This window comes from Lissotriton helveticus, chromosome 11 (genome assembly GCF_964261635.1).
Source record: "Lissotriton helveticus chromosome 11, aLisHel1.1, whole genome shotgun sequence".
NCBI lineage: Eukaryota > Metazoa > Chordata > Amphibia > Caudata > Salamandridae > Lissotriton > Lissotriton helveticus.
In genome coordinates this window covers 1107307247-1107328572 of record NC_136072.1, presented here as the reverse complement: position 1 = coordinate 1107328572, position 21326 = coordinate 1107307247, and the positions used below count along the sequence as shown (strand labels likewise).

Below are 21326 nucleotides of genomic sequence, written 5' to 3'. Positions count from 1 at the left end.
TAACCCCTTCCATGCTGATGACGAACCCCAGCCGTCACGCTCCACGGTGCTCGTGTGCTGATGACGGCTGGGGTTCGTCACGGCCCCGCCCTGTTCTTTTGTTTACCGCACGGCGGCGGAATCGGCCCAGCATGGAAGGGGTTAAACCAACTTCATTTGCAGCAAGGAATCAAGCTCAAATTAAACACAACCACATTTATACATACACATAACGTGGGCCAATTGAACGAAATCCAAGTCAGCGCCTCTTGTAGTGACCCCCTTGGCGCATAGGTAAACTAGAAAACTGTGCACAAAATGGAATTCAAATGGATTGACCTCCAGGTACCAGGACAATAGGTGAACGCACATAACAAGATGTGTGCACAGATACATCAGTAATGTTATTACTCTCAGTGGTAGGTGTAATTTATACCAAGTACTTTCTGATATATACATACATGTATACATATTTGTAAAAACCTATTTCACAATGCCTGGATCTATTTTCATAGACCTAGGGAGGCTGAAAGGCAGTGGAAACCTGTAATGTAGATGCAACACCTAAAACACTCACCTCTCTCCCATGGTGAAGTCTCCATCCTTCAGGGCTGGGACTTTGTGCAGCAGATTTACTCTCTTGAACTCTGGGCTGTGGTTGTCCCCTGGAAGATAAACCATTTATATATGACACAAGAGCTGTGCATTCAGGAGAAAGAAAATTGAGCTCATACTTCCACTGGGGACCCTGCAGCACTACCATACACACCCAGTATATATGAAGGTGCTGGGATTTCCTTCCACCCTAGCCACCTATTAAACTATGCTATTTCCCGGTGGTGCACTGTTTGTGTCTGCTTAATAAAGTGTTGTATTGTTCAAATAGGTCAGGGTCTGCTCAGGAGTTTGCATTTTTAGTTTAACATAAATGTGCTAGTGTCGTTTGAGAACAGGGTGGAGGTGCAAACCGTAGCCCGGTGACGACTAAAACAACCACCCCCCTTTTTACAGTGGAATAGCAAGCCTGTAATACAAGCATGAGATACCTACTCCTCGAGCAAGTCACATCACTCCTGTCTCTCGTCATAGTGGCTCTGATATGAGTTGCATCAATGAAAAGCCCTGTGTGGCTTGGAACACACTGAGCCGAAGTACTCCAACATGCCTCAAATAAGCTCATCATATCTGGGGGCGTCCTAATTGTGAGAACAAAGGGAATTAACCATTTAAGATACAACGCCTCAAGAAAGACGACTACTCTTCTCTGGCACTCTCTTGTCACATGCTTAAGTAATGGAACTCTTCACCTACATCCACTGACACCACCCTACTCCTGCAACCATTTAAGTGCTTCCTGAAATGTTACTGTTATGAAGTGAAGTCCATGACACAACACTTGAACAGGGGCTTATTAGAACAGGACATGCACCATCACCCTTCCTGTCAGCTGAGCAGCTGTCACAGTCTGCAGTGGAATCTTGGGGATGAAAGTTAGGAACAGGGAACATTCCAAGAGAGGGGAAAGAGGGGGGAGAGGAAGGGAAATACCATCAGGTGATTACGACAGTTACCTTCTCAAAGAACATCTCATGCGCCATTCTAATAACTTGATCCTCCACAGTTACTTGAGAATCGCAACTGAATCTGGTTCTAAAAAAATATTTGATTTGGCAGACCACTTATCCTGTTAGATTCTCTGTTCATTTTGGAAAAACTCCAGATCTGTTAATTCAATTTACTGAAGTGGTGCAAGGACTAACTTTAAAATTCCAATTTAAAGCTTTATTCGACATTTGTCATAAAAGCATACATCCTAGCCCTATACAAATAAATACTAGAGTTAAAAATAATTTTTAAAGTACATATTAAACATCTGACAGTCGAATATTTCAAGGCAATAAAATTCATAATTAATATATTTCCCTAAAAAGAGAAAATGTTAAAAAAAATTCATATAGAAAAAGGTATAAAACCTAACAATCAGCCTACGTTAAATGGCATTTGACAATAGAGCACGGGTGCGAATTAACCAGGCCCACGCAAGAAATTTTGCCACAGCAATCACGAATTTTGGGGAGCAGTCAGTTTCTAATATTCTCAATGCTGTCGATTGACTACGGGTTCCAATATTTAAACAAACTGGTTTTAACCATTTACGCCTTGGATTTGCATATAAGGGGCAACAAAATAGTAAATGGGAGATGTGCTCTGTTTGCTCTTTGCAGTGATAACAATGTTCATCCCAAGATGGGGACCAGTGTCTCTTGAAGGCATTTACTGGAAGTGTGCCAACTCGGAATTGGAAATATAGTTTCCGGTCATAAGGACGTTCGATTATATCCCAATAGAGTTCACACACTGGAAACATTTTCATATTCAAAAAACGAGATGACAAATTCGATGCACCGCTTGTACAATACATTGATGAATAGACCATCTCCCAATACAATACTTTTAATTTTGTTTTCGATGGAAAACTATTTACGTCTGTGTTACCCCATAAATGGTCCAGTTTTAATTTTGCAAGGAGGCCCCGCAGTTCTTTTAGCCATCCAATACAATGAAAACAGTCATACTCAACAACATCTAACAAAGCATTGGCATAATGATTTAGCTCTGGGGTCACCATCAGACGCCTCCAATACAGCAATGGTCGTAGCCGAGCTATATCCTCGATATTTTTCATACCGAGGTCCAATTTTAGTGGAATTGTAGGTGTACTTTGAGGGACCATTGCAAGTCCACGTAGAAATTTATTTTCCGCCCGCCCCATCTCTCCCAAATTTGAGAAGCCCAACAGTTCGGAACCATATAGACAAGCGCTCAATACTTTCAGTTTATATATTTCAAGGGCACATTTTATAGGTTTTGTCAACGACGTTCTATGTTTGAGGGCGACTACGCCTGCGAGCTGACTAAACTTTAATATTGCCGTGTTGATATGCGATTTCCATTTCATGTCACCCTGAAAAATAATTCCTAAATATGAAAAGGCATCGACTTTCTCAAGTGCTGTACCCTTATACATTATTGTACCTTTAAACGTGGACCGGTGGTTGAGGCACATAAATTTGGTCTTGGAGGTATTTAGTTCAAGTCCCCGACTATCACAAAATTCTCCAAAGGCGTCAACCACTTTTTGTAGTCCACTCGGTGTACGTGAAAGTAGAAGAGTGTCGTCCGAAAACATTAGGACGGGGGCACGTGAGCCTGCTATGGTTGGGGCGTCACTTGGGACTTTATTCAAATAATCAACTATACCATTTATGTAGATTGAAAATAAAGTTGGCGCCAGGACACACCCTTGCCTCACCCCTCGCTCCACCGGGAAGGACTCAGTCACTTCTCCATGCTTTCCCCATCTGATTTTAGCAAAATTGTTTTCATGAAGCCGCACGAGGAGGGTGAGGAGTTCTTGACTTAAGCCCAAATCAGCCAAGGTCTGCCATAGTTTTTCTCTCGGGACCAGGTCGAAAGCGGCTTTTAGATCCACAAATACCGCATACAATGTACCTTTTTTTAATGTGACATTTCTCCAGTAAATGGCTAGAAAGTAAAAAACCTGGTCAACACTACTAGTCAGGGGACGAAACCCTGCTTGATATGGAGATAATATATTTTATCGTTGATCCATTGTTGCAGTTTATTCTGGACCAGACGCCCCATGAGTTTTTGTGCGGTATCAATCAGACTAATAGGTCTGTAGTTTTTTGCCTGGGTTTTGTCACCTTTTTTAAATATAGGGATGATTTCCGCTCCCTTCCATGAAGCGGGCACTTCCCCTCCCATAGCCACAGCATTGGCCAGCCACATAAAATAGGTACACCAAGACTTCCGGTCAGAAAGAAACACATCTGCCGGAATTCCATCCATCCCCGGAGCTTTTCCCCCTGCTATACAATCCAGGGCCATACTGACATCTTTTTCATTAAATATTTTGTGATTAAAAAAGGACGTTGGGGGTGGGGGGACAAGGCTATACAATGGATTGCGGGCATACTGTGGTTGAAAAAAATCGATCCATAAATTTTTTGCAACATGATTTTTTGGTTGAGCCGCTAGACCTCCCCTGTCCCATTTCACTGTGGCCCAGAATAACTTAGAATCTTTGGCAGCGCAGGCCTGTTTGAGCTCTTGCCAACAATTCTCATCCCATCGTTTCCTTGCCTGTTTTTGGGTCAATCTATAGCTGTCCCTCGCCTTCCTAACAGCTACGGCATTCCCTTTTCTTAATTCAATACTTAACTTGTAACGTGCCTGTCTGCAACTCTTGTCATACCATCCCTGTCTTGGCTGTTCTTTTTTCACACTATTAACATTTACAATTTTGGTGAAGAAGGTTTGGAGTTTGCAAAAAAGGTTTTTGTGTGCCTCCATCATGTGGTTCTGAAAATTTGGATTCCCACAGTGGTGCTTGATGTTATTTATTTCCTCTATGACTACCTTTTTAATATCCTCTATTTTTGCTACATCATCTATCAACGTTTTCCATTTCAGGTAGCGCTGATTATTTGAGGACACTACATCCTGTGTCACCCGCTCACTTTTATTATGATGTTCCACTGGCTCAATGTAAGAGTAAAAGGTCAGACACGGGGGATTATGGTCGCTTTCTAATCTTATTTTTACAACCATATCTATCACTTTGCTCCAGGCCCTTACATCTACTAAAAAAATAATAAATTCTGCTAGATGCTCGGCCATTGTCAAATGTGTTGCTACCTTTTAAGTCCGAGGCCGTACGACGGTTTGCTGCTCTCAGGCCGCATGCTAGGCAGAAACTTTTTAACTGGATTGCCGCAGCACTCCATCTTTTAATTATGGGGACCTCTAACTGGAGTATTCCCCACTTCATATCCTCATCTTCTGACAAAATCTTGTCCTCCTGACCCATGGGTTCAAAGGTGCAATTAAAATCCCCACCCACAATAATGTGTTTTTGGGGAGTTAACAGTTGGACATCCTGTTCTAAGAGTGAAACTTCTTCCGACATTTTGCCAGCGGTGACCCCCCTAGCATAAACATTGTACAGAACAAGATCTTGGCCACTGTTCCAACTAATGTTAAGTGCCAGGGTATCATTTGATGCTAAAGATCTTCGAGTTATGATACAGTTCAGTGATTGTCGAATCCAAATTATTAAACCTCCGGAGGGTCGACCTATGCAATTTCTAATTGCTGGAATAAAAAAATTTAAATATCCCTGGCGGAAGACTGGGTTTATCGACCAAGTTTCTTGCAACATAATTATATCATATTGGTCAATAAAATCAAGCCATTCTGTTGTGTCTATCTTATTCGCTATGCCTGCTATGTTCCACGAGATGAGGGTCAGTGGGGGCTCTCCAAGGTGTACCCCTAAATTCTCCCGCTCCTCATCCTTTCTAGCTGGGTCAGTGTTTATTATTTCTGTGCCGACCCCTACTTCTTTGTTCTCTATCATTCCTAGGTTTTTATGGTAGAGGTCTTTGTCTACCTCTTCAGAAAGTGCAACGTGGGAATCCCTGATTCCTGTTGTCTGGGTGAATGACTTTACGCATACTAAGTTTTCTGGCCTTCCATTGATATGAGATGTCTGTGAGATAGATAGCAGATGTTTTTGCCTTACAAGTCAGTCGCATTCGTTTAAATTAGAAAGGGTGGAGAATCTATTTTCCAAGTTCAACCCCCAATTACAAGTTTGAACATCCCCCGCCCTTTTGCCACCCGCAACTGACCACTTGGTCCTTAGTACACTTGGCTTTGCCACTAGACCTCTTCTACTATAGAAGTAGTCCAGCGTAAGTGGTATTAGTTCTGCTGATCTCCTTTGGGGGGGGAATAGATTTAACAGAATCTCAGATAAAACTTCTGGCCCCTTGAGGTTCACTACCACACAATCCCCTGTGAATTTCTTGGGTTTATTCCCTATCCACTTTACTCGTCTAGCTGATACCAGGTCCTCTGCCAACTTTTCTTTGCCCCAAGGGGAAATATGCATATTGTTACCCAGCCATTGTAGTGCTTTGTTTAACAGTGTAGCTGGTAGCTCAATCTGGCCTACGTTCAGGGGTGGGACGTTAGCAAGAACTAGGATCAGAGGTGATGCTTCGACGATTAGTTCCACATGTCCTATTTCTTTATTGTGTTCTTGAACTGTGGTATTCCCTGTGTTATCTGGGGACCCAACAACTGCAGGGGTATCTAGTTGTATGTCAAGATTTGATCTGGTTGACTGTATGGGAGCAGGCCTATCTACTATTCCTCCAGGAACATTTACCATGAGCTGTTTTTCTTCGATTTTGTCTGATACCAGACTCGGTAATTCCCCCACATTCTCATTTGTTATTTTTAGTAGGGATTCTAATTTACCAACTTTGTCTGTAAGTTGGTCGATTTTAGACAACAATGGTTTTATTATCCGGCTTAATTTAGTATCCAGCATACCCATAAGCTTTTTTATAGTGGCCTCATCCCATGCTGTACTATCATTAGATTCTCCCCTTTTAGCTGCTGTAACACTTTTGGGCGGGGGTGTTGCCGGTCTTTTTCTATTTGACCGTAGTCCTTCTCGTTTAGGAGGAATCTTAACGTTCCCTCTCGCCACTCTTGGGGCGGGTACGGGTGCCAGCGGAGATAGACAATCCTCAATTAACTCTAAATCATTCTGAAAAACCTCTATGTCATCTCCAAGTGTTGAGTCAACAATAATGTCTGAATTTTGGACTATAGAGTCATTTTGCATCAAGTTAACAATGTTTTGCTGTGAAGGTGGTTCAATTTCACTTGTGACTTCTAAGTCCATCATATTAGTAGCTAAGTTCTCCCTTTGGGAAGATGTTGAAGAGGTACTAAGTCCCAAAGAAGACCTCCGCTCGTTGTTTATTTTTGCAACCACTTGCACTAAATAATTGTCCATGGTATTTGCAGGAACAATGGTATTTTTTTGTTTAGACATATGTTTAACAAAACACACAACAGAATAGGTATATAGTCCTAATACACTTTACCCTGGACTGTCAGTTTAGGCACCGTTGATAACCAAGTTAATATTAATGTAAGATTTACCAGGGGTTCTGGTCCAGTCCAGTCGTGGCCAGTCTTGGACTGTCTTAGACTGTCCCGCCCTTGTCCCGGGCTTCTCCCGGCGCCGACCGCGCGCGTACCGCGATACGCGGTGCAGGTGTTTCCTTTATCCCGCCTGTACTGGGCGTGACGGGGAGGCGGCTTCAAGCCCAGGTGGATTTTGGGTGTTGTTGTTCCGAGCCTCCTCACACACCACGCCACACCAGCTGCGAGCGTTTCCCGCGTAGCGGGAAACGCGAGAGGTGACTGTACAAGCAGGCGCAATGTCACAGAAAAGCAGAAGGTCAGATTATCCTCGTGGTTCTCCCCAAATCGAGATGCCAGAGATCCGGAGTACTGAAAGAACAGGCAGGTCTCCCGTGATACGTGGTGCAGGTGTTTCCTTTATCCCGCCTGTACTGGGCGTGACGGGGAGGCGGCTTCAAGCCCAGGTGGATTTTGGGTGTTGTTGTTCCGAGCCTCCTCACGCACCACGCCACACCAGCTGCGAGCGTTTCCCGCGTAGCGGGAAACGCGAGAGGTGACTGTACAAGCAGGCGCAATGTCACAGAAAAGCAGAAGGTCAGATTATCCTCGTGGTTCTCCCCAAATCGAGATGCCAGAGATCCGGAGTACTGAAAGAACAGGCAGGTCTCCCGCGATACGCGGTGCAGGTGTTTCCTTTATCCCGCCTGTACTGGGCGTGATGGGGAGGCGGCTTCAAGCCCAGGTGGATTTTGGGTGTTGTTGTTCCGAGCCTCATCACGCACCACGCCACACCAGCTGTGAGCGTTTCCCGCGTAGCGGGAAACGCGAGAGGTGACTGTACAAGCAGGCGCAATGTCACAGAAAAGCAGAAGGTCAGATTATCCTCGTGGTTCTCCCCAAATCGAGATGCCAGAGATCCGGAGTACTGAAAGAACAGGCAGGTCTCCCTTTAAAATATACTACTGGCTTGAACTAATGTTTAAACCCCCCCTCCGTAGAACTACTATAAAAACCGGTCCTAATAATTCTATATAGTTTTTAAACACAGTGTCTACATCAGGAATGCCTGTAAATTTTGTGAGGCGATCTTGACGTATTGTGGTGATTGTTTGCGCCAATACAATGCTTTTAAAAAGAGAAGCTCATACTTGTAAACATTTGTGAGGATTTTCCAGTGTTTTCCACTGTTTTTTGTGTTGTGTCTCCATAAGTGGGAACCTGCAGTCCCCGCGAAAGACTTGTGGTCAAATTTGCTCAACCCGCTCCGAACACCTGTAGCCCAACTCACCCTGCCAACTCCTCCAAGATGGTTGGTCTATGCTTCCGCCTCCAGGTGACTAGAGGTGCTGAGCTGGGGAGCGCGTTCTTAACATTTTTACTGCTTTACTGCACTAGAACCTTTCACAGCCACTCTGCAATGGAACCACATTTGAACACTTTCATATTAAAAAGTTGTTCTGAAATGTGCCAGACTAATGGCCTTGGTCTGAGATAAGTTCACAGGTACCTACTGTTCTCAAACAAGACATCCTTTGTCGGTCAAAGCCCGCACTCCTGACTACTCGCCACAGTGCGAGGGCCTGGAAGCCTCCTATGCAGCCGCGTGTAGATGCCTACATATGCCTCGGCCAAGAGGCTGGTAAAGGTTTGTCTTTTATCACAAAATTCAATGATAGGGCTGGTGTTCCTTGGCGTAGCTAGAGAATAAGAGAGGCACAATTTCTCAGAGTGTGGAGAGTGCCTGTGCTGGGGTAATGAGAGTGGACAATCAATGGGACTGTTTGTTGCCCTCACACATTCCCTAAAGGATGTCATGCTTCATCATTGGGCAGTTCTCCTCCTTGGGCGGTGCTGCAATGCCCAATAGGTCCCCCGAAGGGTCGCTTTAGCGAGATCTTCCTTGAGGCTGCCGTTTGCACTCATCGATACAGAAGAAAGGGATAGAAGCTAGGTGCACACAAACAAACTATAATGATATCAGGGTATAAGGACAGACTAGCAGGGGGATTTAAAACATTTGAGGAGATGGGTGCCTACTGTTAGACACTGGGAGGAGCCAGGTGCGAACTGTCAGAAAACCCTGCTGCCCACCTTTCCCGTTCCGAACTATACAGGTATCTACCATTAAGTCACATCACGTCTAGGGGTCACCTATCAATCATACCTCTTTTTACAGTCCTTTATACTTTATCTTTCTACTTCCCGTGGGTGTGTCAGTAAATAGCATTGCAGTGGTGCCCATACATCCCTGGGCCTGGAGGCTATCGGTAACAGTTCCGCATAGGTCTATAATCTTTCCTGGCACATTACTAGATCAGCGATCCAGTCCTTGAACTTGGGAGCACGCCCCCTGCCCCACTGGCACGCCACCCTTCTCTTGGCCATGAGGAGTGCCAGCGCTGCGAAATGACGGTGCTCGGGTCGGAGTGGTTTAACATGTCCCAGCAATGCCATCAGTGGTGTAGCCACTACAAGCGTTTCAATCATTTCGATCAATGCCTGAAATACCTGATCCCAGTATTAGTTAACCTCTGGGCATCCCCACGCCAAATGCAAAAAATCCGCCCCTGTTGCCCGGCACCTGTCACATCCATCATCCCCTCGTAACTTGAACCTGTACATCTTGGCCGGAGTATAGTGCAGTCTGTGTAAAAATGTATAATGAATTAGACAAAGTCTGCAGCTGGCTGAAACACGCTCGGTTTGTAAATAACCCCATTCCCACTGCTCGTCAATTAGAACCAGTCCCAGCTCCTCATCCCACCTCCTACACGAGGCCAACTGTGTCCCCTCCACCTGTGTATGGATCATGTGATATAACAACGATACCAGCCTTTTGGGCGTGTCTCTCTCCAGTATGAGCTGGGAACTCAGGGGTAATCTTCCTTATCCCATTCTTCAGTCTAAGATAGAAAAATACATTCAACGGTGTCCTCTGTGTCTCCTGGAACATGTGGTCAATACTACGAAATTGGCCTGTGTGATATAGGTCTCCCCAAGTATGAACCTGAGTCCTCTGTTGGAATTTTTTGGAAACCCCCTCCTCTAACAAAGGCATATCGGGTTGGTAAGCTAGGGGCAATAGGGGAGAGTATACCATGTGCATATCTGGCATACGCTGTGTGTCCATGCTGCTATAGTGCCCGTATGAGCACTGGCTGCCCTGTCTCCATTTGTAACTACTACATATAGTGCCCCTTCTACTGTTGTGGGATGTGCCAACCAATGTTCAGCTGCCACTTGTGGCATGTATGTCGGTTGCTTCACCCAGTACCATGCATAATGGGCCTGCATGCATGTAAAATATAGCTCAAAATTTGAAATACCAAACACTCCCTTCTCATAAGGTCTCGTCATCAACTCCCATTGCAACCTAGGTTTTCCCCTCCTCCTTCCCCCCCCCAACAGACTAGTCCTATCATCTCCGATTTAAGTGACTTAAAAAAAAAACACACCTGGATAAAAGGGGATATTCAAGAAAAGATATAACAACCTGGGCAGCACCACCATCTTAATCAACGACGCTCATCCTGCCATGGAGAGGGGCAGCACCACCCACCGTGTGACACAATCTGTTATTTTATTTATTTAATTGAATTTATAATGCGCAACAGCTACCCACAGTGGGTTTCCCGGCGCAAGGGAAAGACTAAAGAAGAAAAGGACAACACAACAGTACCATAGAACAAAAGCAGCAACTTATATATTTACTGATAAAGCATAGTTTTCAATATTTTCCGAAAACAGAATAGGTTGGTTTCGGATTTCAGGGCAATTGGAAGCGCATTCCAATATTTGGGACCAAGATGGGAATAGGCTCGACCCCCCATCCTTGTAAGTTTGAATCTTGGAACAACAAAGTCGCAATTTGCGGAAGATCTTAATGTGCGTCTAGGCTGGTAAGGTTGAACAAGACTCTGCAAGTATTTTGGGGCCGTGCCCTGTTTGATTTTAAAAAGGTAGCACAGGGCTTTAAATTTTATACGGCTAGAGACCCTAAGCCAGTGTAAATCTCGGAGAGCCTGGGAGGCCGATGATTTCCTCGGGATGTTAAGAAGAAGTCGGGCCGACGAATTTTGCACAACCTGAAGCTTATTAATGGTTGCTACGTCTGCACCGAGATAGAGGACATTTCCATAGTCCAGGCGAGAGGTTACTAACGCCTGGACTACGGTTCTCCTGGTGGCATGGGGCAGCATCCATAGAATTTTCTGGAGCCAATGCAAGGTGGCAAAGCAGATGGCGGCCACCTTAGTGGCCTGCTGCCTCATGGAGAGTTTATCATCTATGAGAAATCCGAGGTTTCGAACCACAGATGTTGGCTGGGGAACGGGTCCCATATCACTGGGCCAGTGTTGTGGGCCCCAAAGATCTTTATGCTTCCCCAGGATGACGACCTCGGTTTTGTCACCGTTTAGCTTAAGCAGATGCCTCTGCATCCACTCAGCCATACGAGACAATCCAGACTTCAGGGTCGACACACTGTTACTCTCACTGCTGGAAAGGGAGAAGGCCACTTGGGTGTCATCGGCGTATGAAAAAATAGTCAGCCCAGCATCCTCCGCGATGGTAGCCAGGGGTCTGACATAGATGTTGAACAATAGGGGGCTGAGTATGGACCCCTGCGGAACACCATACGCCGATAGACAAATGTCAGATGTGGCTTTAGTAGAAAAGACCTGGAAGGTGCGCTCACTTAAAAAGGAGGCAATCCAGGCTAGCGCAGGACCATCCACTCCCAGGGACTGGAGAGAGTTCAAAAGAATGGAATGGGACACGGTGTCGAATGCCGCGCTCAAATCCAAGAGGATGAGTGCTGATGTTTCCCCACGGTCGACACCGTGCCGCAAACTCTCCGTCACCCCCAGTAGGGCCGTCTCGGTGGAATAGTGCGCACGAAAGCCAGACTGGGAAGAGTGTAAAAATCCAGAACTTTCCACAAGATGGTTTAGCTGAGTATTAACATGTCTTTCCAACACTTTTGAGAGAACAGGCAGCAAGGATATGGGTCGAAAATTTGCAAGGTTGGACGTATCGGCTCCAGCCTTTTTTTGAAGAGGAACGACCATTGCGTGCTTCCAATCCTGAGGCATAAGGGACTCTGTTAGGGATGCATTTAAAAGTCTCCTAAGAACCCGTCGGGGTTCAGGATCCAAAAGCTTTAAAATTTTAGCAGGTACAAGATCACGAGGAGAACCCGATCTTATACTTATACTGTGTATTTTAGCCATGGCTGTGCCGTAATTCAACCTCATAAGTTCTTCCTTATTTCTGGGGATTCTTATCCCCAAGTACTTCAGTTCCTCTTCACACCACTCCAGGGGAAAATATAGGGGAAGGGCGTCGTAGCTGAGGTCAGTGGAAAAATACATGATTTCCCCCAGTTTATTTGTACGCCCGAGAGTTGCCCAAATACCATAAATTCTCGCAGTAATGGGTTACGGTTCTGCTGAGGGTCACGAACATACAGCGTGATGTCATCGCCATACAGCGATATCAACACCTGACGCAGATTACATCTGAGGGCCTTCTCATTATGGTGCTGCCTTAATTTAGCTGCAAGTGGTTCCGTCCCTATTGCAAAGAGCAATGGGACATGGGGCATCCCTGTCGCGTCCCCCTAGTAATATTGAAAGTCTGTGTTGTGTGTCCATTGATGAGGACCTTCGCCACCAGCATGCAATATAACAATTTAATCCATGACAGGAACAGAGGGGGGAAGCCCATTCGCTCCATGACTCCAAAGATATAGTCCCATTCGATGGAGTCGAATGCTTTGGCGGCATCTAAAAAAATAGCTGCCATCGGCAAGTCAGGCTAGACTTTATTCAGGACGGCAACCAGCGTCCTAAGGTTGTGGGAGGTAGCCCTGCCAGGCACAAAGCCCCATTGGTCAGGCAATATCAGGTTTTCCATTAAAAGACTCAGGCATGTGGCAATTAATTTGGCCAAGATTTTCGCATCGCAGTTTAGGAGTGATAACGGTCTATAGGAATCACACTGTATTGGATCCTTTCCTGGCTTCAGCAGGGACAATATGAGCGCCTTCCTCATGGAAGCCGGCAGGTAACCCACCTCCAATGCATCTTCGTAGACTTTCCTAAGAATAGTGGCCATCATGTCTATATATATCTTATAAAATTCTGCCGGAATGCCATCTGTGCCCGTGGCCTTCCCAGACTGTAAACTCATGATAGCATCTCGCACCTCATCAAGCTCAAACGGTGCACACAGGAAAGCCCTCTGCCCATCACTGAGCCAGCCCAATGTCACATCCCCCAAAAATGCATCCAAATCCAGTGCCTTTATTCTTGTAGTGGTGTAGAGCGTTTTATAATGCTTCACAAAGGCATTGAGTATATTAGGTGTCTCTTGGCATCTTCTGCGCTAAAATCTTACCAGGCCTATCTCCTTCACCATATTGTGGGGCAATCCAATGCTTCCCTCGGAATTGTACCTCCCTCCGAGCTTCTTCCATATAATCTGTGAGCTTCTCTCTGAATGCCGCTTGCGTGGCACTCCTAGGGCCCTCCGCGAGTTCCATCTCCAATGCTTTCAGTTCTGTCTCTAGTGACCACAGGGTATGTAGAATATCTCTAAGAACTCCGGCCCCCTTAGCTCTGCAAAATCCCCTGTGCGTTACCTTAAATGCCTCCCATACTGTTTCAACCCTGTCGACCGAGTCCTTATTGCGTTAAAAAAAAATCACTGATTTTCGTCCGTAGCTCCTCCTGGAAAACAGAGTCCAGGAGAATGGGGGCATGCAGCCTCCAGGGATTATGAGGCGTGCTAAAGTCGGGAGTGGATAGTCCTAATACTGCTGGTGCATGATCTGAGTAGGTCCTGGCCAGGTGGCCCACTGCGGCTATCGCAGGAGTTGTCCCTCTGGACACTAAAAAATAGTCTTGCCGGGCCCATGAATGCACCTGCACAGTAAAATGTGTGCCTTCTTTCCCGCTAGGAACCTTATGTCTCCAGGCATCTGTCAGCTGATAGGCATTAATATTCTCTTGTAACACTCCCTGCGCTTTAATGTAATGGTGGGGGGCGGGGTGCGATCTATCTAATCTAGGATTATAAATCACATTAAAATCTCCTCCCCATATGACGTGGGTGGAATCTATCTCAAAGATCTTTGCCCACAGAGTGTCGAAGTACCCAGGGTCATCTGTATTTGGACCATAGCAACATGCAAGTGTGATTGACGTTGTACCAAGCCGACCCCACGCAAGGCAATACATACCCTCCGGATCCTCCGCCGTGCCTTCCATCTGGAAGGGAACCTGTTTCTTTATCAACATCGCCGTTCCCAGCGCATATGTAGAGTAACAGGAGAAGATTCTATGTTCCGCCCACCGAGTGGAAAAGGTATGTTGTTTCTGACGTGCGAAATGAGTTTTTTGTAGCATAGCTATATGTACAATATGTCTGTCCAAGTATGACAGTATCTGTCTTCTCTTCCTAGGGTCGCCCAGCCCTCGAACATTCCATGTAATAATGTTTAATGCACCTATGGTCAGAGTAGCCATAACATCTGGCTTCTTTCTATTAAATAGGTGTAATCCACGCAACACTTTCCCAATCCTGCATTAGCATACAACTTTTTTTAAAGTGCTTTTTCCTGATGCCGCACTATACCTCTCCTGACTAACCATTCTCCCCTTTGGGAATCGATCCTCCACGTACCTCCCCTTACAACCTTAACAACCCAACCTCCCCCCCCCACCATCTCCCTCCCACTGAAGAAACCCAATTTTGCCAGAATCCAGGTCTCACCCCCTCCCCCATCCTGCAACCGCAACAAACACATTACGCCCCTCCCCAACAGTGTGTCATTGCTGTCTGTGGGGGAACACCCATGGGGGGACATGACTAGACAGATACGCAGTCTCTCCGCTCCACTTGAGCCCCCCGGCGTCTTACCTTACACCGCAGAGTGGGGTAGGAAGTGGAGCCTGGAACCTTAATAACAAATTAGCAAACAAGTCAATAGGAGAAATATCACCGCCCTTCATTTCTCTGCTCGCCAGCGCATCTCAAGCACATGTCAGCAGTTCAGGGGAATAGTCATTCTATGTCAGCATCGTCTTCCTTTTGGTCAGGACGCTGGGAGGCCCCCAACCCCGATTTGCACGCTTCACAGTCCGGAGAAAATCTTCTACTTGTGGATTCATGAAAAACTTTTGTTTCCCCTGATGTGTCACTCTACACTCTAAGTTTCGCCGGGTACAGTAGCGCGTAGTTAATTTGCGCTGCTCTCAGTTTCTTCTTGACTTTTACGAACTTGCGCCTCTCTTCCTGCACCATGGGAGTGAAATCCGGGTATATCGAGAAAGTGACGCCATCATGTGTCAATGTCTGCTTCTGTCGTGCCACGCGGAGAGCCACATCATGATCCCTGTAGTTTAATAACCAGGCTATGATTGGGGCGCGGGGGGTTACCTGGCGTCGGCTGTGGAACAATTGATCTGTGAGCCCGTTCTACTATAAACTGCGAGGAGAACGCCTCTTTCCCAATAGTTGTCAACAGTAAGTTTTCTATATAGTCCTCCATCCTACCAGTATTGGTCGATTCCGGCATGCCTATGACGCGTATGTTGTTACGCCTGCTGCGGGCTTCTAAATCCTCATTTTTTGCCGCTACGGTACGCAGGATCTTTTCCATTCTCGTCTGTTGGCTAGTATGGCTTGCAGCGACAGCATCTGCGTCAGAAATCCTACGCTCCGCCTCCTTGATGCGTTCTTCGTGCCTGTCAAGCTTTTGGGCTATAGCATCCATTCTGGAGGACATCCGGTCTACTTTGTCCACCACTGTTGCAAAGCCCTGCCTTATCTCTTGCAGGATATTATTCATATCCGATGCTTGTGACGTGGCTCCTCCATTGGTATTCGACCCAGACTCCAAGCCCTGATTGTCTTGCGCGGGCCTGTTCCCCTTCTTCATCGCATCAAAGTTCAGTTTTGGTTGTCTGGTATTAGTCTTCCCCATATCTGCCTCAGTGTGCTAACCCAGGCAGTCTCTTCAATTATTCTTCTGCAGTCGCACGATCTTCCTATACCAGCAGTAGGGCCAGTCTCCGGTGTGTGGGAGTGCTGTGATATCCTATCACCCCACCACGTGTAAGATCCACACGTGCACCTGCGTCCGCACTGCCTTCCTCACCTCTGGCGCAATGTAATAGTGGCTGTGCAATGGCCCCCGGCACTGCTGTACAGGTGGTCCCACTCCTCACAGTCAGTACTTCACTCAGTAGCTTTAAATTGGTAGAAGCCAGTGCAGATCAATCACCTCAGCACTTTCAGAGCACTCTCCCCTGCTGGCGTCACCACCCACACCAGGGTCCTCAGGTCACCTCCAGAGCCATTTCCCTTGCGGGGGCCTTTGCAGACCAGAAAGATGCAGGTACACGGTATAAGGAGCGGGGGTGGGGGACAGCCGACTTCCCCTCAGTTGCTCATGCACTCTTTCCAGGCCCTCACAGCACGGGGGCGACTGCCTCCCGCTGCCCCTGCACCACCCAGCGTCGTGCTAGCGCCACCAGTAGGCCCCAGGGGTCCTCCTCCCAGTCCTGCACACTCCTTACTTGTTGCCCAGGCACTGTGTAGGCAAGGCCTGTTCTCCGATAGCCATTTAGTCTATTCTTTCCAGCGTAGCGCTCTGCCACTGCCACCTGTATGTCCCAGTAGCACCGCACAAGCCGCTCCACACACCACGTCCGGCAGTGCAGCTCTCAACTATGTCTCCCCATTTGCCTGCATCCACGTCTGTCCCCGATAACAGCACCCTCTGCACAGCTCGTCTTCACTGCCCTGCACGGGGGGGGGGACCCACAACACCACACTCGTGCCTCGTCTGGATCTCACCTGTTCCCTGCCGGCACCCACCGTCCTCTTGCAGGTGTGCCGGCGGACTCTCCCGCAGCCAGTGTTCCTGTGGGAGCTCAGTGTGGCCTTGCCACTCCTCTCCCCAACGCGTCGCTCCGCCAGGCTCAGGCAGCAAACAGAGCCTCAGACGCGCCCCAGCGCCGCCGCTGTCCACCACTCTTCACCGGCGATCGCGGCACCCAGCAGTATCCGCCAGCCTCCATCTGATCACTGGTGCTCCGGTGCAGCTCCTCCCTGCCCTCCGCCAGGCACGCGGCCCAGCAGCCACATGTAAAGCCTCGTCCTGTCCTGAGCAAGGCAGCCGCTCCTCAGATTTGCGTTCTTCTGGCGCGCAACTCGGCCCAGTCTCCCAGCGTCCGATGCCCGGCTCCCAGTCAGCGATCTCCTTGGCTCTTCTACCGAGCGGTGAGGGGGGTTAGGTCTTTACTTTCCACCCATTTTTGGCAAGTTATACAGCCGTTTGCTTAGGATAAATGTAGGATAATTAGTCCAGGACGCAGGAGCCTCACATCAGTGCGGCCATTCTGCTTGCGCGCTCTCTAGCGCCCCCGATATTTGTTCCAGAGACTTGCACATTGTGCCTGTGAGGTTCTGCCACCTATTCTTGTTTTCCTAAAGGAGGGGTTAGAGAGGAGGGCAGCCTGGGAGGATTTTAAAGTTCTAGACTCGATTTATATAGTTTAGTAATTTGTTGAAGGGTCCTGTGCCATTTACTGCCCTATGGGTGATGCATAGTGCTTTAAACTTGCACATTTCCTTTACTGGTAGCCAGTGTAGTTTGTGTAGTGTTTCTGCAGCAGAGTGTTTTCTCCCTTTATTTAGTACTAGTTTAGCTGCCAACACATGGATCCTCTGGAGTCATTTGAGGAGGTATTCAGGACTACCTAGTATCAAGGAGTTGCAGCAGTCTAGTCAACTTAGAATTGATGCCTGTATCGCCAGTTTTCTATAAGGTTGGGGGACTAAAGGGGCTATTTTCTTTAAGGTTCTAAGGAGTCAATGACAGGTTGCTCCGGTTATACTGATGTGGGCTTCCATAGAGAGTCTATCAACAATTTATTTTCCTAGGTTGCATATCGGTTTTGATGTATTTAGGCCTGCGTTAGTTGCCCAAGGACAGGAGTGTGTAGGGAATTGCTGGTGCACATTTGATGGTGCGCAGCATAGAAATTCAGTCTTATCTCCATTGAGTCTTAGTGGGTTATCATTCATCCATTGGGCCATCTTTTGTAAACAAAGGAGGAGGTTGTTTAGTTGGTTAGGGTCAGATTTGTTCAAGGGTATTATTAGTTGGGTATTGTCCTCATAGTTTACGTATGTTTTCCCAAAAGATTTTATCAAAGTTACCAAAGGTCTTAGGTATATGTTAAACAGTATAAGACTCAAGGCAGAGCCCTCGGGGACTCCATGTTGAATATCTCTATTAAACAGCTGCTCCATATTTCTCTTGAATGCTCTACCCTTGGGAGAAGTGTATGTTTGCAGCTCCCTGGGGGCAGAACATTCTTCCTGAAAAGGCGCACTTTCCATGTTTGCACCCGGTGCTTTAAGATGCAGTGTGGTGCAAACATGGAACGTGTGTCCTACCTCTGATACATGCCTAGGAGTTCACTTCTTGGATTTGGCCAACTGTGTTTTTGTTTCTCAGTGAGCAGGGGTTGTCTTCAATCCTTCACCATACTTCGTTAGATCATCAAAGAAAAACTTCTCTCTTGAAAAATGCCGTTAAGTCACGCTGGGTACTGAAGCATGTACTTAATCTGCATCAATTGGAGTTTAAGTTTCACTACAACAAATGTTTTATCTCTGGTGTTGGAACCACAGGATATAGTCAGGGAAGATCATCACTTTGTTTGTGTCCACTGGCACCACCTGCTGGCCACCAAGAGGATGGTGTTCCCATCTGTGCAGTTGAGGAGTCTTAAGATGATTGGTCTAGGAGGGGTACCTGGTGGACGTGAAGCGAGAGACCCATGTGCCAAGTCAACAACGAAGTAGGAAGGGAGTACATCGTCTACGATCGGAACCACCTGGTGAAGAATTGTTCAAGGTGAGTGCCTGCCAGTCCCTCTGACATTCCTACCAGTCGCAAGCTGTTCTGCCGAAATCTACCCTTTATGTTCTCTACTTGTTCCTTCTGCTGGAACGAAGCATCTCAGAGTTATACAAAGTTAGCTTTCAGGGCTCTACGTACGTCTTCGGCTGAAACTCGGGTCTCAAGCTCTGTCATCCATCACCTTCTGGAGGTAATGACAAAGGAAAGAGACGTCCGTCTCCATCTCATCTACTTGCCCTTTCAGGGCTTCCCTGGACTCATGTATGGCCTGCAATATGGCTGATGAGGACTGCTGATCTCCACATTGTCGGAACTGTTCTCTTGTCAAATTCCCGGCCAAGGATGCACCCTCCGATGAGACATGCTTAGCAATCTGTCGATAGCACCCTGTGAGGACGTTGGTGCCCCCCACTTCACCATCTTGTGTCTTGCAGGAGGCTATTGTGGTCAGCCTTGCCCTGCCTGGCAGACAGAGTGTGCAGATGTCAGTGCTGAGGTGGAAGTCAACGGGGGTGCGTTGTTACCTCCATCATGAGACCCTCCCCAGGTCTCCTGTGGGGGCAAAAGTGTAAGGGTTAGTCGGCCTGCATCTTTGATCTCTGAGGCAAGCCTCTCCTTGTGTCAGGGAGGGCTCTGGCGGAGACCAGGCATTTTACAGGGCTCCCGGGTCTTGGCAGATTCTCTCCCCCACTGAACCCAATCACTGTTCAAGGCACGGCCTCGGTTTACCAAGGCATGCAGGCTGGCCACAAATGTACTTTGCTGTGGCCAAGCCCTCTCACCTCTTGTTCACCAGAGGGGAAGGGCCACAGTAGCGGACCAGTGCCTTCAGGGACCAGCTCACTCCATTCCTGCCCCCGTGCAAGTAGCTTCCTTGCGCCTGCCTCCCTGGCCTGGGGCGTCGCGGCCACCTCCTCTGGGCGGGGAATGGGGCCCAGTGGTCTAGCTCATTTCACCCCTCACATGCACTGCCAGGAATGCCTCACCTCCTGCTGCTCCGAGGGGCACAGGTGGGTGTGAGAAATCTCCTGGGTCTGGTAAAGTTTCATGTCAGCTGTGACCGCAGCCAGGCACTACTTCTCTCCAGCTCTTGACTTATCTGGCACTTTTCACCCCAATGCGGGTCTCCACCCACCATCCAGGTCTCCCCCAGCATGAGTCATCTCTCGGGTGAGGAGTCTCATCAGTTCTGTGAGGTCTGGAGAGGTGTCTCACTCCAGTTAGCAAAGAATAAGCGAGATCACAGCAGAAGCTCAAAGGAGACTCAACCACCATCTACGGCTGCTTGCCACGCCTTCCCTCTTTTCTACCGTTGAGTGGGACTCAAAGTTTCTCGTTGTGTTGTTCAACCATGTGAGCAAATTACATGAATATCATTGCTAAAATTTAGCACGTCATGGACACCTGACAATACCTCTTTCGCACAGTTCTGAAATACTTCAGCAGCGAGGGAATACCAAAACTGAGATGCTTAGATCTCCAGAGACCAACATGAATGGAGAATGTCTTTATGTAGTGGGATGTTTTGTGTAAGCAAAGCTGGCAGCAGTCTGACTTGAAATCGATCTTTGAAAAACACTTTAACCCATTCACTTCTGAAATGATATCATCGAATGGTTGATTATTGTGGCACTCCCGCTTAATGACCTTGTTGGGCATCCACATGCGGATGCATATTCAGACCTCTCTGGATTATTTGGGTTTGCATGCTACTAATCTCGGGGACACCTAAATGACTCCTGCTTTCCCCAGATTTTCCATTTCCTTTCTATTCTGTCTCTGACGTGGAAAGTTATTTATCTCTGCCACAGCATGACTGGTTGGACTAAAGTGTCAATGTACAACTTTATACTTTTCCCTTTGAGACATCCTGTTGCTTTGAATACATCTGGATACTCACTCAGCTTACCCTTGATAAGCTGCTGTAGACCTCAAATGCAAAGAGTTTGAGTTTCAGTTTATGATTGTTCAAGACAAGAGGAATTGTATGATGACAGACTAGCACTAGTGGGTGACTTTTGTGATGAATGGGCCTCCCATTTCAAGTGAGGGTTGTCACAGACATGTATCCTTTGCAAAAGTATTTGCTTGACCACATGCAGAGGTGGTCTTCCATCAGGCAGGGCATCCAGAGTCAAGGTGTGGAATGTTGTTAAGCTTCTTTACATACAAATTGTGTATTTCTCAAGTTTCTCTGCTCACCTGTTCTACTGGTTCCGTTTTGATGAGACGTGCGACTAGTGACACTTTCGTGTGCACAGCCTAAGCATTTTTCGTAGCTTCATCTTGTTTGTGCGAAATTTCCTTCTGCAGTTGAAACGAGTGACTCTTGTTTGACGTGACCCCAGATCTCATCACGTGGGTTAACAAACTC

General features: G+C 47.2%; 1 protein-coding gene across 1 annotated transcript in view; it reads right to left on the bottom strand.

The window, feature by feature from the left end:
* Nucleotides 1-21326, bottom strand: part of LOC144792658 (glutathione S-transferase theta-1-like) — a 156489-nt gene that overhangs the window by 94841 nt on the left and 40322 nt on the right. Inside the window, exon 2 of the mRNA XM_078667804.1 lies at nucleotides 557-644. Coding sequence (XP_078523930.1) covers nucleotides 557-644 — 88 coding nt within the window. The remainder of the gene's footprint in view (nucleotides 1-556; nucleotides 645-21326) is intronic.